At 44.2% G+C, this 16,735-nt stretch overlaps 1 protein-coding gene and 1 pseudogene across 2 annotated transcripts in view; both read left to right on the forward strand.

Moving 5' to 3' along the window:
- The window catches only part of LOC143956391 (uncharacterized), a 221,053-nt pseudogene that overhangs the window by 15,946 nt on the left and 188,372 nt on the right, over positions 1 to 16,735 (forward strand). The gene's annotated exons all lie outside the window — the stretch shown is intronic.
- Positions 8,922 to 15,926, forward strand: LOC143956181 (uncharacterized). Its single transcript, XM_077466334.1, is given in 10 exon segments — positions 8,922 to 9,388; positions 9,477 to 9,517; positions 9,633 to 9,746; positions 9,877 to 10,018; positions 10,276 to 10,373; positions 10,487 to 10,636; positions 11,258 to 11,399; positions 13,292 to 15,365; positions 15,367 to 15,471; positions 15,473 to 15,926. Coding segments are annotated over 10 exon segments (2,943 nt in total). The 5' UTR covers positions 8,922 to 9,354; the 3' UTR covers positions 15,516 to 15,926.

A 16,735-nucleotide genomic window follows, 5' to 3' on the forward strand; every position in this document is an offset into this window, starting at 1 on the left:
GCTTGTAGGCCCACTTTTATTAAAGAAAGAAAAGTCTGATAACAAAATAGTTGCCCACACAGGGGTTACAGCTTTCCACAGCAATAATGTAAGTAGAAACCAAAAATACCAAGCCACCTGGCTCTCTTTAGCAGTACTGCTGCTCAGACTTCGGCTGCAGCCCTCTTGGCTCTTTAACAGAGTTCCTGTACACCCAGTACCTCAGCACTATTTACTAGCTTCTTTTTTTCAGTCCACAAGCTTGGACCCTCTGTCTGCTCTGACAGACCGACCTGTGCAGACATGCACACTTCTTCTCCCTTACACGCCTGGACTCCTCGGGAGGGTGGAGCCCAGAACCATGGTGTTGGCTTTGTTTTAAGCCCAAGACCCACCTGTGCAATCAACCAGCCAGACTGCTGGCTGTTCCCAAAACCCGGTCCCAGGATTGGAGATTCCGTACTACCACAATATATATATATATATATATATATATATATATATATATATATATATATTATTATTATTTTTTGTGGTTGAACTGGATGGACTTGTGTCTTTTTTCAACCTAACTATGTAACTATGTAACAATATCTTTCTATAGAGTCTTTGATAATTTCATCTAACTGTGTACATTATATTACCTCTTAATCAACTCATAAAAGAATAAGTAAAGGCAGGAAAAAAAAAAACACACCCTGTAAGGCAAAGGCATAATGAGCTAGTAGGCATAGCTACTATCTCATTATGAATAACTTACCTGTGATGGAAGCCCCTGAAGTGACCCTCGTTCTTTTCCTCAATCTCCGCCATCTATCCCAGAGTGACTTCCGGGTATCGTCACAACACCGGAGCCGCAATCACATCACTCCCACGCATGCGTGTGAGAGCCGCCACTAATGGCATGATCGCTGCTAGCAGCAGCATGCTCAGTGCGCCTGTGCGCTGCTGTCTACGGCACATGCGCCATAGACATCGCTGCCAGTCTTGCAAATATCTCCTAAATCGTGTAGGTTTAGGAGATATTTGTCGCACCTACAAGTAAGCCTTAATCTAGGCTTACCTGTAGGTAAAAGTGGTCCCAGAGGGTTTACAACCACTTTAACTCAATGTGACTTCTCTTTTTCTTTACCCACAAGCACTTTCTAATAATACCACAAACAAAAAAAAAAACTTTCCCTGACAAATCCCTCCTCCTCCCCTCTCAGCCGACCTCACTACCCTCTTAGCCCTTATACACACGGTCGGACATTCCGACAACAAAATCCGTCTGATTTTTTCCGATGGATTTTGTCCAAAACTGGTGTTGCATACACACAGTAGGACAAAGTTGTCGGAAAATCTGATCGTTCAGAACGTGATGATGTTCATTCGTTAGGACGGGACTATGTTCAGGCTAGTAGCCAATAGCTTTGGTCTCGTAATTTGATCTGAGCATGCGTGGCACTTTGTCCGATCGGAATTCTCTACAAACGATCGGACAAGGTCCGATTGAATCATGTTGTCGGAAAATTTTATAGCCAAGCTCTCAAACTTTGTCCGTCGGATATTCTGACGGAAACAGTCCGATGGAGCCCACACACTGTCGGATTATCCGACAACACGGTCCGATCAGACATTTTCCGTCTGAATATCCGACCGTGTGTACAAGGGCTTACCTATCTACTCCCAGCCCCTCCCTATATGCAAGATAAGGGGCCCATGTCTTCCAGTACTTCTAATATTGATCTTTCAACGTCAGAGTAAGATTCTCCATTTGTTGGATTTCTGCAACTCTAGAGAGCCACTGTGCTCTAGAATCTAGATGGAGGACTATCCTTCTTCCACAGGACAGGGATACACACCCTTGCTGCTGTAAGAAGGTGTTTCAACAGAGAATTTTTCTATTTTTCCACTGATATAGGGATGTCATGTAACAATAAAGCTTCCGGTCTTTCTCCGAGAGACACTCCTGTTATTATTTTAATGGTTTCAGCAACCATTCTCCAAAACTTTTCACACAATCCCAAAAAATGTGTAATATAGTACCCTCCACCTCATGACACCTCCAGCAGACATCTGACACCTGGGGATATATCCGATGTAATGCGGTCGGTGTTCTGTACCATCTAGTAAGAATTTTATATCCTCCCTCCTGATATCTACTCGCTACTGATGCCTTATGAGTAAATAGCAAAATCCTGTCTGCACTTGGGAAAATGTCACACCTAAATCCCTTTCCCATACCTGAAGGAAAGTAAGTTCTTGTGCTTCTAATCCAGTTAGTGTGGCATAAAAATATGACAAAGAATGCCTCAGTGACTCCCCCTCCAAGCATATCTGCTCAAACCTTGACGGTGCCCTGACTTTGGAGTATATATTTGACTTTGATCGAATAAAGTCATCTAGTTGCATCACCCTGAATAAATCTAATCCTGGTACTATCTCTCCTTCAATCTCTCTTTTTGTCATTAACCAGTTCCCGACCAGCGCACGCCGTTGTACGTCGGCAGAATGGCATATTGGCGTACAGGTACGTCCAATCTTTAATGCCGCCCTGCCATCGTGAGCACGCCGCCAGCGGCGCGCTCGCGTGCTGGTCGGGACCCCCGTGAGTCCGGTCACGGGTCCAGCGGACTCGATCGCCGCGGGCATACCCCCGATCGTCTCACGGGGCGGCTGAATGGAGAGATGCCGTTGTAAACAGCATCTCCCCGTTCTGCCTAGCAACAAGTGACGCTGATCTCTGCTCCATGTGATTGGAGCAGAGATCAGTGTTCACTAAATGAAAGCCCAGCCCCCAACAGTTAGTAACACACCCCTAGGAACACTTAACTCCTACACTGCCACCCACTGGTTAACCCCTTCACTGCCAGTGTCATTTACACAGGAATCACTGCATTTGTTTAGCAGTGAAGTGATTGCTGTATAAATGACAATGGTCCCAAAAATGTCCGATGTGTCCGCTATAATGTCGCAGTCACAATAAAAATCACTGATCGCCGCCATTTCTAGTAAAAAATAAATTATTAAGAAAAATGCCATAAAACTATCCCCTATTTTGTAAATGCTATAACTTTTGCGCAAACCAATCAATAATAGCTTATTGCGATTTTTTTAACCAAAAATATGTAGAAGAATACGTATCGGCCTAAACTGAGGGAAAAAAATGTTTTTTTATATATTTTTGGGGGATATTTATTACAACAAAAAGTAAAAAATAATGCGTTTTTTTTCAAAATTGTCGCTCTATTTTTGTTTATAGCGTAAAAAAAAAACGCTGGGGTGATCAAATACCACCAAAAGAAAGCTCTATTTGTGGGAAAAAAAGGACGTCAATTTTGTTTGGGAGCCAAGTCGCATGACTGCGCAATTGTCAGTTAAAGCGACGCAGTGCTGAATCGCAAAAAGTGGTCTGGTCTTTGGCCAGCAAAATGGTCCGGGGCTGCAGTGGTTAAATGGTTATCCACTGAAAAATGGATGATCCTACTATTACTCTGTCACCGCATGGCTCAAAACCTTGGATCTGTCATACCCGGCTGAAACACCGGCATACCCAGAATCTGGGTCATAGGGCTTGGGTATGTCGACATAGTCATTTTAAAAAAAAAATCTGTTTGGTAGTTCGTAGGGTGGCACCTACCGTTGGGTGTTTTGGAACATCGGCTTCCGGTATCCATACCAGACATTCCAGAGGAATGTCTATCGTCGCCTGTTCCATTTGTACCCAAGGTTTCTTCTTATTAAGCCCACACCACTCCACCACTCTGACTAAGTGTGAAGCTTCCTGGTATCTTTCTGGGTCAAGAAAACCAATCCCTCCTTTTTCCTTAGGAAGTGATACCGGTAGGATATCTCAACGTATTCTTACTGTCTTCCCGGCCCAGATAAACCTCAGAAACCTTGATCTAAGATCTCTTAAAAAACGTGGGGGAATCTTAATTGGCAGGGTCTGTATCAGATACATAAGCTTTGTCATCACATTCATCTTTATAATATTTGTCCTCCCGAACCATGTAAAGATTTCTTTATCCGATCTCTGGAAATCAAGTTTCATCCGTCTCGTCATTGGAGCATAATTGAGTTTAAATAGATTCAAATTCTTCGATATTTTAGTCCCTAAGTAGCTTATATGGGATTTTGTCCATTGGACATCAAATTGAGTAGTTATCAGATGTAATAGAGATGTATTTATTTCCACCCCCATCGCTTCCGATTTTCCGTAGTGTATGTTAAAATTTGATATTCCCCTATATTCTAGTAACTCCGACAGAAGGGATGGAAGAGAAATGACTGGGGAGGTTATAGAAAAAAATGTAATCATCGGCGTATGCCACGAGTTTCTGTTCCTTCCCCTTTATTGGTATACCCCTAATGTTTGGATTAGCCCATATCAATCTTAAAAAAGGTCCTATTGTAATAATTAAAATAATGGGTGAAGGTGGGCATCCCTGCTGTTGTTCCATTTCGAATAGAAAAAGGCTCAGAGATTCTATCGTTTATTTTTACCCTAGCACTCTGTACTGAGTATAGATTTGAAAACCAGCTCAACATCCCATCTCCCAGACCTATATGTTGTAGAGTAGCTTTTAGAAACATCCAATCTACCCTATCAAAAGCTTTTTCCGCATCAGCGGAAACCAATACCAATGATTTCTGCTGTCTTTGTGCAAAATAGGTAGCACTCACCCGCTGTGTGTTCTCTCTTCCCTCCCTCCCGGGAGTGAACCCCACTTGGTCTAGATGTGTCAGACATGGGATATGATCTGCTAATCTGGTGGCGAGGATCTTTGTGAACACTTTAAGATCTACATTCAACAGGGAGACTGGACGATAGCTAGTACATTGGGAAAGGTCTTTCCCTTCTTTTGGGATAACTGTTATGTGTGCTAATAATGTTTCTGTCGGTATTTCCTGCCCCTCGTGTAGTGAGTTAAAAGCTGCTATGACTCTCTGGGCCAATTTCTCAGTACTAATGACACTGGCAGGGAAGGGGTTAACAGCAGGGGCAATCAAACGGTTTGGCGTGTCCCTAGGGGGTGCTTTCTAACTGTGTGGGGGATAGCTGCACTGTGGGAAGACAAAGATCTGTGTTCCTGCTTAGCAGAAACACAGGATCTCAATCTTCCCTACTAGCAGAATGGTGATCTGCCTTGTTTACATAGGCAGACCGCCGCTCTGCCTCTCTCGAGTATGAGCGCCGGTTGTCAGTGGACATCGGGTCCACTGATTGGTAGACATGTGCAGAGTAAAATATTTCGTTTTGGAATTTCGTTTTCGTCTGAAAACTTAATTTATTTAGTTACTCCCGAAATTCGTTTTTATTTATTTCGTTTTTCGTTCAAAAATTGCATTCGTCCGAAAATCCACATGAATTACGGTCGAATCTGTCTTGGAAGGCTTATGGTGTCTGTCGAATGTATAAAGAAGATTCGACGGAGCTAACTATATAGCATACTTTAGAACCCTATTAAAGTCTATGGGACTCCAACGTTCAAAATCTAAAGTGCTAATTTTAAAGGCTAATTTGCAAGTTACTGTCCTAAAAAGTGTTTGGGGACCCGGGTCCTGCCCCAGGGGACATGTATCAATGCAAAAAAAAGTTTTAAAAACGGCCGTTTTTTCGGGAGCAGTGATTTTAATAATGATTAAAGTGAAACAATAAAAGTGTAATATTCCTTTAAATTTCGTAGGGGGGGGTTGTCTATAGTATGCCTGTGAAGGGGCGCATGTTTCCCATGCTTAGAATTGTCCCTGCACAAAGTGTCATTTATGCAGGAAAAAAAGTCCTTTAAAATCACTCGCAGCTATAATGAATTGTCGGCTCCCGTAATACAGAGAACACTCATTGAAAGTCATTGATAAAAAAAAAAAAAAATAAATAAATAAAAAAAAAAGCGTGGGGGTCCCCCAAATTCAATTACCAGGCCCTTCAGGTCTGGTATGGATATTAAGGAGAACCCTGCCTCAAATTTAAGAAAAAATTTGACGTGGGGTTCCCCCTAAATATCCATAACCAGACCCTTCAGGTCTGGTATGGATATTAAGGGGAACCCCGCGTCAAATTAAAAAAAAAATTGACGTGGGGTTCCCCCTAAAAATCCATACCAGACCCTTTATCCGAGCACGCAACCTGGCAGGCCGCAGGAAAAGAGGGGGGGACGAGAGAGCGGCCCCCCCTCCCTCCTGAACCGTACCAGGCCACATGCCCTCAACATTGGGAGGATGCTTTGGGGGTCTGTGACCCCTCAAAGCACCTTGTCCCCATGTTGATGAGGACAAGGGCCTCATCCCCACAACCCTGGCCGGTGGTTGTGGAGGTCTGCGGGCGGGGGGCTTATCAGAATCTGGAAGCCCCCTTTAACAAGGGGACCCCCAGATCCCGCCCCCCCCCCTGTTTGAAATGGTAAGGGGGTACAAAAGTACCCCTACCATTTCACAAAGAAAGTGTAAAAAATGTTTAAATAAAACAAACACACTTTTTAAAAATTCCTTTATTAAAAATAAAAAAAAGATTCCAGCGGCGGTAATCCACTCTTGCTATCCAGCGACGGACGGTCAGCTCTCCATCGATGTCTAATGTCATCCAGCGCAGCGCAGCATCCTTCTTCTGTCTCCTCCACGGAGACACTGGAGGCATTCCGGCGCTGACGTTTCTTATATACGGAGGGCGGGGCCACCCGTCACCTGACCCCGCCCCCCTCTGACGCAAGGGGAAACCCGGGGTTCCCCGTGACGTATGGGTGACCCCGCCCCCCTCTGATGTAACGGAAACCTGCCTGTGTTACATCAGAGGGGTGCGGGTCACCCCTACGTCACAGGGAACCCCGGGTTTCCCCTTGCGTCAGAGGGGGGCGGGGTCAGGTGACGGGTGGCCCCGCCCACCCTATATAAGAAACGTCAAGCCGCCGGAATGTCTGTAGTGTCTCCTCCACGGAGACAGAAGAAGGATGCTGCGCTGCGCTGGATGACATTAGACATCGATGGAGAGCTGACCGTCCGTCGCTGGATAGCAAGAGTGGATTACCGCCGCTGGAATCTTTTTTTTATTTTTAATAAAGGAATTTTTAAAAAGTGTGTTTGTTTTATTTAAACATTTTTTACACTTTCTTTGTGAAATGGTAGGGGTACTTTTGTACCCCCTTACCATTTCAAACAGGGGGGGGGCCGGGATCTGGGGGTCCCCTTGTTAAAGGGGGCTTCCAGATTCTGATAAGCCCCCCGCCCGCAGACCTCCACAACCACCGGCCAGGGTTGTGGGGATGAGGCCCTTGTCCTCATCAACATGGGGACAAGGTGCTTTGAGGGGTCACGGACCCCCAAAGCATCCTCCCAATGTTGAGGGCATGTGGCCTGGTACGGTTCAGGAGGGAGGGGGGGCCGCTCTCTCGTCCCCCCCTCTTTTCCTGCGGCCTGCCAGGTTGCGTGCTCGGATAAAGGGTCTGGTATGGATTTTTAGGGGGAACCCCATGTCAAATTTTTTTTAAATTTGATGCGGGGTTCCCCTTAATATCCATACCAGACCTGAAGGGTCTGGTTATGGATATTTAGGGGGAACCCCACGTCAAATTTTTTCTTAAATTTGAGGCAGGGTTCCCCTTAATATCCATACCAGATCTGAAGGGCCTGGAAATTGAATTTGGGGGACCCCCACGCTTTTTTTTTTTTATTATTTATTTATTTTTTTATCAATGACTTTCAATGAGTGTTCTCTGTATTACGGGAGCCGACAATTCATAATAGCTGCGAGTGATTTTAAAGGACTTTTTTTCCTGCATAAATGACACTTTGTGCAGGGACAATTCTAAGCACGGGAAACATGCGCCCCTTCACAGGCATACTATAGACAACCCCCCCCTACGAAATTTAAAGGAATATTACACTTTTATTGTTTCACTTTAATCATTATTAAAATCACTGCTCCCGAAAAAACGGCCGTTTTTAAAACTTTTTTTGCATTGATACATCTCCCCTGGGGCAGGACCCAGGTCCCCAAACACTTTTTAGGACAGTAACTTGCAGAATCTTTTCTCTCTGTCAAATCTTTTTTCTCTGTCGAATATTTTCTCTATATAATCTTGGACTAATAGAGGTAAGGTTAAGCACATTCGACCACAGGTTCTATAGACAGATTGTTATCGTCAGAGTCATGTCGAATCTCCTATTCTATATCGAACTGTTGTAACAATGAAAACGAAAATAAAGCATTTATTTATGTCGGATCTTTCGTTTTTCGGATTTTGTGCTTTCGTTATCGTTTGTCAAAACGAAAACGAAAATAGCTGAAATTCGGACGAAAATGCATTCGGACGAAAACGAATGCACATGTCTACTGATTGGCTCCCGCTGTGCCAAATCCCAGTGAGAGTGGGTAAACCGCAGTATGCCCTAGACCAGAAAGAGCATAATCACGTTTTTCTGTATGTGATTTCAGGCAGAAGAGCTCTGCAGTACATGTACGTGGGGCGGTCGGCAAGTGGTTAGCTACAGAGAAACTAATGGGAGTTTTACAAACACATAAATGCTCTTTGCAAAGGAGGGAAACAATGTTTTATGGAGAGGAAAAACATGGCAGGTAAGCAATTAGCATACCTAATTTGTTTTTGCTCATTTACCTGCAATTTTATAAGATGGTAACAGGTCTAGTGGCTCCTATTTTTTTAACCATTGCAGTGTTATCTTATAATGTTCACATACTGAAAATAGACAGGACCCCCCCTTCAATGACATTACTCTCAAGGTGGTCTTTCACAATTATATTGAGTGGAACAAAAGCACGACTGGAAGAGTGTGATTATACAGACAGGAAATGATGCCAGAAATGGGGAGGAAAAGATGTCAGGTGCAGACAGGAAGTGAGGTAACATATTAACAGGAAGTGATGTAGAGGTCTAAAAAGGAAGTTCCGGGTCAGAGGTGAGTCGGGAGGAAGTAGAGTGGAGACATTGCTGGAACTGGCAGCAGAGGAGGTAATAAGATAGTAGAAAATTTCATCTAAAACCTTACTAGTCTTAAAAATGCTGCATATCCCTGCTAAGACCTACATTAACTAACCTGTGCAAGAAAAACGATGAACAGTATATACTTACCTATTTTCAACCCTCTCTGGACTGGTCATGTGATCCAGCTTCCATGTGTCATTGACAACTGCAGAGAGGAGGGACCTCCGACAACGGCTGCATGATGGGAGCCTATGGACGCTTTCACAGTCATTGTTGGGTGTTCTTTAAAGACTAGTTAGGCTTTAGCTGTATTTCTACTCTTCTACTGAGGAGGAGTCTGGGAGGTCACATGACAATATTGTTGCTTTTTCAAAGCAGACTGTTCATCTGGCGAAGTCTGGTGACCATTTAACCTGCAGAGTGCCTTCACCTCACTTCCTGAAACAAGGACGTCATGATGGACAATCAGCCGCCCCTCACATCACCGGGTAAGAGGAGACTTTATTGTAAAGGAGAGCAGTACGGAGGGTCCACCTAGATCCCCCATCATTTGTCTCTTTCCTCTGTATTCCCGAGATTCCACACAGAAAGATCACACCATCCCTCACCATCATCAGGTAGGTGGGAGTGAACCACAAGAACTGAAAATTAGTTCTAAGCTATGAGAAGACATTCCAGTGTTTAATCTCATGTTCCTTTTTTCAAATATATTCTATAATTTTTGGGGTTTAGGTTGAAGAACTAAAAAACACGAAACCTGAGATTAAAGAGGAAGAAGAAGAGACATTGATAAGTGGAGCTCAGCTGTCTATGGAGGAGGGTGTTCCTCTGTATGCCTGGGACCAGGTGAGGTCACATCATCCCCCACCATCATCAGGTAGATGGGAAGAACACAAAATGTGACTCTAAATGATGAAATTATACTCTTCTTTCAGCCTATTTGTCATTTTTGTTTTTTTTCTTTTTAATGGCTTAGCATAAAGAACAGATGTATGTAAAAAATGAGGTTAAAGAGGAAGAAGAGGAGACGACTGTGATGGGTTTTCAGGAGTCTACGGAGGAAGTTGGGATGATAGTGACAACTAAAGAGGAAGAACCTTTTATAGATATGAGCATGGGTGAGTAATGAACACTAAATAAATAAATAAACTGATTAAGAATATAGATTGATGATCGGGGATATGTAGACCTTCACTTCAGGTAAAATGATCTCTATAAGGACTTCATGATGGAGAATCAGCCGCCCCTCACATCACCGGGTAAGAGGAGACTTTATTGTAAAGGAGAGAGCAGTACGGAGGCTCCACCTAGATCCCCCATCATCTGATAAACACATAGAAACAATGTATTCAGTCAGTGTGTGTGTTTCCTACAGATGGATCCAGTAATGGGAACCCACCAGAGAGATGTCCCCGTCCTCTGTATTCCCGGGATTCCACACAGGAAGGTCATACCATCCCCCACCATCGTCAGGTAAATGGGATTGAGCAACCAGAACTCAAAAATAATTCTAAGCTATGAGAACTTTCTTCTATGTAATCTCTTGTTCCATTTTACAAATGTGTTCTGTCATATTTGGGGTTCAGGGTGAAGAACTGAAAGACATCAAAGCTGAGATTAAAGGGGAAGAAGAAGAGACGTTGATGAGAGGAGCTCAGCAGTTAATGGAGGAGGGTGTACCTCTGTATTCCCGGGATTCCCCACATGAACATCACACCATCCCTCACCATCATCAGGTAGGTAGACTCAGTATGCGGAGCACAGAAATATTTCGGAATAAGTGAGATGGCATTCTTCTTTGTAGTCTGATGTTTTCATACTTCTACTACTATATCCGAACTGCAGCCTTTGTTGCCGGCACCCCCATCTTCATTTGCAGCTCCTTCTTTGAGCACCTCACATTTCCCCCCCCCCCTTTTATTTTTTTTGCTGTTTTAAATCAGTATATGTTTCTGTCTTCTGTGGGTCTTAAGTCTAGTCATATGTCATCATGAGTCCTCTTCCTCCTTGTGTCCCTTCAATATGGGGGGGGGGAAGCTAATTGACATGATGCTGCTTCTTTGTTCCTGTAAGTCCAGGCTGAGGTAATCCATCTGCCCCTAGGGGGTGGGTCCCTGGCTTCCATGGTTTTGAGGAAATGGGCAGTAGACCTGCTTCAGGTTAGTAATGCCTACCGGTCTTGTTCCTCCCCCAGCTCTTATGCACAGGTACTGCAAGAGCCTGATACCAGGTCACATTCTTAAACTTATACTGAAAATAAAGCACATTTAATAATGAACGCACTGCATTAATTTGTGTCGTTTATATCTGCCTGGTGTTCGGCTTTAATAAATATTTTCTATTATTTTGGGGTTCAGGGTGAAGAACGGATTAATATAAAAGTTGAGGTTAAAGAGGAAGAAGAAGAGACGTATGTGGGGGGTGATCAGCCGTCCATGGAGGAGGTTGGGATGATTATGAAGATTGCACAGGATGACATTTCTCCACCTTTAGACACAAGTAAGTAACGGACACTGAACCTGGGGAATGAAATGTACAATTTAGTTTACCCTTGATGGTATGAAGTGAAGAATGATGAGAAGGAGAAGTGGACAATTCATGATGGGGAACTGTGGTGACCGTTGATGGAGTTTCTGTTGGTAGGGGTAGCTTGGCACTTTGAGAACTTTACTGAGAGTCTGGGTCCTTAACTTGGGGTCCGCTACAGAACCCTCCTATGAAGCATGCCTGGACCCGTGATGTTCAGGTCCTCCTGTGGTGGTTTTCCTCTTTGGGTTGGACATCATGGTGAAGTGTACAATGCATTTTTGTAAAGAGCTGGTGGAGGACAACCGGGGCTCAGCTCTATTCCCCTCAAAAGGTCTCTGTAGTCAGTGCCAGGACAGGTGTCACTGGTAGGTGATAAGACTGGATCCTTCTGGTGTGGGGACTGGAGAAATAACGTGACCTCCAGCCATGAGGTGGCACTAATGCCGCATATACATGACCGGACTTTCTGGCAGACTAGGTCCGACGGTCTTCCTGAATGAATGGACTTGGCCACACACAATCACACCAAAGTCCGACGGATTCAACCACGATGACGTACGACCGGACTAGAATAAGGAAGTTCATAGCCAGTAGCCAATAGCTGCCCTAGCGTCGGTTTTCGTCCGTCGGATTAGCATTCAGAAAAATTGATTTTTCGACCGGACTCAAGTCCGTTGGAAAAATTTGAAACATGTTCTAAATCTTTAGTCTATCTGATTTTTCGACAGCAAAGGTCCGATGAAGCCCACACACAATCGAATTGTTCGCCGGATTTGTTCCGTTGGACCTTTTCTGTCGAAAAGTCCAGCCGTGTGTATACGGCATTACCCATAGTTGAGACCCATGCAAATGCAAGCAATCCGATGTATTAACAATTGACCAACGCGTTTTGGCTAATGAGGTCATAGCCGGCTATTGAATATTAACCACTTCAATACGGGCCACTTTAACCCCTTCCTGCCCAATATAATTATAAGCTTTTAGCGCTGTCACGCTTTAAATGACAATTGCCCGGTCATGCAACACTGTACCCAAACAAAGTTTTCATCATTTTGTTCCCACAAATTGAACTTTCTTTTAGTAGCATTTGATCACCACTTGCATTTTTATTTTTTGCGCAACAAATAAAAAAAAGACCTAAAATTTTGAAAAAAAAAAAAAGTTTTTCTTTTTGTTTCTGTCATAAAATGTTGTAAATAAGTACATTTTCACCTTCACTGATAAGGTGGCACTGATAAGGTGGCACTTATGATGAGGCCCTAAGGTGGAACTTTTAGGTGGCACTGATGGACACGTTTAGGTGGCACCGATGGGCATTGATAGGCTGCACTGATGGTCACTCATAGGGGGCACTGATGGGCACTGATAAATGGATCTGATAGGCGGCACTGATGAATTACTGGCAGGCATTACTGATGGGCACTGATTGGCACCTCTAATGGACACTGATTGGCAACCCTGGTGGCCATGGGTGGGCATCCCTGGTGGTCCTGGTGATAATTAATCAGCGTAAACCCTCCTCTCAGGAGAGCAGACGACTGGCTCTCCTCTACTTGTGTCTGTCAGTGCGAGTGGAGGAAAAGCTGATAAACGGCTCTTCCTGTTTACGCTGTGATTGGACACAGCTGATCACATGGTAAAGAACCTACGTCAGAGGCTCCTTACCTAGATCGGAGATTTGGTGTGTCAAACTGACAAGCCACACCAACTATCGCCAGCAGGGAGTAAAGGTGCCCAGATCTGAAATCTGAATTTTCCACTTACTCCACTCATACGGAGATGGAGCTAAAACTCCAGTTTTTTGTGAACTACAGAAATGTTTTCATTTTTTCTCTTTTTTTTTTTACATTTCTTTCCAACAGATGGATGTGATGTCGGGAATTCCTCGGAGAGACGTCTTCTATTATCTGCTGATTGTAAGTCAGAAGATAATGTCATCACACAGGATCCTCCAGGAGGAAATCCAAATACACAAAATATACATCACAGACCTTCCTGTCCGGAGACATCAATGGATCCCTCTGATCAGGGGGAATCTTCTCATCAATCACATACTATGATTGGAAATATCCATGTAAGATCTCACACTGCAGATCCATCAACAGATCCTTCTAATCCCGAGGAAACTTCCTCACCCCATGAAGGAGATCACCGAGGTGACAATCTATTCCCATGTTCAGAGTGCGGGAAATCTTTCACTCGAAAAGGAGACCTTGTTAAACATCTTAAAATCCACATAGGCGAGCGTCCTTATTCATGTTCAGAGTGCGGGAAATCTTTTCCTGAAAAAGGAGACCTTGTTAGACATCAAAGAACTCACACAGGTGAGCGTCCTTATTCATGTTTAAAGTGCGGGAAATCTTTCACTCAAAAAGGAAATTTTGTTACACATCAGAGAATTCACACAGGTGAGTATCTTTATTCATGTTTAGAGTGCGGGAAATCTTTCACTAAGAAAGGAAGACTTATTCAGCACCAGAGAATTCACACAGGAGAACGTCCATATTCATGCCCAGAGTGCGGGAAATCTTTCACTGGGAAAGGAGCACTTATTCAGCACCAGAGAATTCACACGGGTGAGCGTCCTTATTCGTGTTCAGAGTGCGGGAAATGTTTCACTAAAAAAGGAGCCATTGTTGCACACCAGAGAATTCACACGGGTGAGCGTCCTTATTCATGTTCAGAGTGCGGGAAATCTTTCATGCAAAAAGGAGCGCTTGTTGACCACCAGATAAGTCACACGGGTGAGCGTCCCTATTCATGTGTAGAGTGTGGAATATCTTTCACGCTGAAAGGAAACCTTGCGAAACACCAGAGAATTCACACGAATGAGCGTTGTTATTCATGTTCAGAGTGTGGGAAACGTTTCACTCTAAAAGGAAAACTTATTCGGCACCAGAGAATTCACACTGGTGAGTGCCCTTATTCATGTTCAGAGTGCGGGAAATGTTTCCCTCGGAAAGAAGCACTTACTAGACACCTGGAAACTCACACGGCTGAGCGTGCTTTTTCATGTTCAGAGTGCGGAAAATGTTTCAGTCAAAAAGGAACACTTTCCAGACACCAGAAAATTCACACAGGTGAGCGCCCTTATTCATGTTCAGAGTGTGGGAAATCTTTCATTCAAAAAGGGGCGCTTGTTATTCACCAAATAAGTCACACAAGTGAGCGTTCTTATTCGTGTTCAGAGTGTGGGAAATCTTTCGCTCATCAAGGAGCCCTTGTTATACACCAGAGAATTCATACAGGTGAGAATCCCTATTCATGTTTAGAGTGCAGGAAATCTTTCACTCACAAAGGGGGCCTTGTTGAACACCAGAGAATTCACACGGGTGAGCGCCCTTATTCATGTTCAGACTGCGGGAAATCCTTCATTCAAAAAAGGGCCCTTGTTGGACACCAGAGATGTCACATGGGTGAGCGCCCTTATCCATGTTTAGAGTGCGGAAAATCTTTCAATCAGAAAAGAGATGTTGTTATACACCAGAGAATTCACACAGGAGAACATCCCTATTCATGTTTACAGTGCGGGAAATCTTTCACTCAAAAAGGGGGTCTTGTTAGACACCAGAGAATTCACACGGATAAGCACGTTTATTCATGTTTAGAGTGCGGGAAATCTTTCAATCAGAAAAGAGCCCTTGGTAAACACCAGAGAATTCACACGGGTGAGCGTCCTTATCCATGTTCAGAGTGCGGGAAATCTTTCAATCAGAAAAGAGATCTTGTTAGACACCAAAAAATTCACACGGATAAGCTCCCTTATGCATGTTTAGAGTGCGGGAAATCTTTCACTCAAAAAGGGGCCCTTGTTGAACACCAGATAAGTCACACGGGTGAGCATTCTTATTCATGTTCAGAGTGCGGGAAATCTTTCATTCTTCAAGGAGCCCTTGTTAGACACCAGAGAATTCACACAGGTGAGCGCCCTTATTCTTGAGTGTGGGAAATGTTTCACTCAGATAGAAGGTCCTGTTAGACACCAAATAAGTCGCACAGGGGAGCATCCTTATTTATGTGTAGAGTGTGGAAAAACATTTCACTGAAAGGAAACCTTGTGAGACACCAGAGAAGCCACACAGGTGAGCGTCCCTATTCATGTTCGGAGTGCGGGAAATCTTACATTTGTAAAGAAGACCTTATTAGACACCAGATACTTCACACAGTTGAGTGTCCTTTTTCATGTTCAGAGTGCGGGAAATCTTACAATAAGAAAGATAATCTTGTTAAACATCAGATAATACACACAGGGGAGCATCCTTATTTGTGTCCAGAGTGCGGGAAATCTTTCACTCGGAAAGGACAACTTCTGAAACACCAGAGAAGTCACGATATGCTCTAAGTGCGGGAGTACATCATCCTCATTTCTCCAGCCTGTCACTGACCTTCCCCCTGTGCTCATAAGGCTGGGTACAAGGTATATCCTCTTATTGCCACATGTGGATGCAATCTTTTTATGAATGTATTTATATCTCAATAAAGTTTTCTATGCATTGATTGTGTACTTCCTTGTCTTCTCTTTATGTCATATGGCTGAGCATTAGAGCACAGAAAATCCTTCACTCTGATGGGAAACCATGGGAAACAGCAGAGATGTCACACAGGTGAACTAGGGTGACCACATTTCCAAACTGCCATTTGGGGACACCACCCCCCCCCCCCCCCAAAATCCATACCAGACCCCTTTTCTAGCATGCAGCTTGGCAGGCCAGGAAAGGGGGGGGGGAGAACAAGCACCCCCTCCCTTCTGAACCATGCCAGGCCACATGCCCCCAACACGGGGTGGGGGGGGGGGTGTGGTTTATGCTTTGGGGCCCTGCCCCACAACCCTGGCCAGTGGTTGTGGGGGTCTACAGGCAGGGGCTTTTCAGGATCCGGAAGCCCCTTTAATGTTGAAGGCTCCACCGTTTGACAGTTCTTATATAGATAAGGGTGGGGCCACCTGGTGGTACCGCCCCCCGTGTGACATCACAGACTGGTGCATGCTGGGTTGGTAACGCCACGGAAGCGTGACCCACCCCTTACCTATCTAAGAACTGGGCCCGCAGATCCCGCCCTCCCCCATGTGAATGAGTATGGGGTACATGGTCCCTATACCCATTCACCAAAAAAGTGTCAAAAAGTTATAAAAACACAGAGACCATTTTTGATAATTTCTTTATTTAAAAAATAAAAAAAACAATGCCCCCTGATGTAAATCCATCATAAATCACACCGCACTCATTAAAATCCACACCAGACCAGAAAGGCCTGGTATGGACTGGGAGAGGGGGGCCGCACACTGTTTTTTTGTTTTTCACCGGCGG

This window comes from Lithobates pipiens, unplaced genomic scaffold, assembly GCF_037356315.1.
Source record: "Lithobates pipiens isolate NorthernLeopardFrog02 unplaced genomic scaffold, aLitPip1_a1.2 Scaffold_35, whole genome shotgun sequence".
NCBI lineage: Eukaryota > Metazoa > Chordata > Amphibia > Anura > Ranidae > Lithobates > Lithobates pipiens.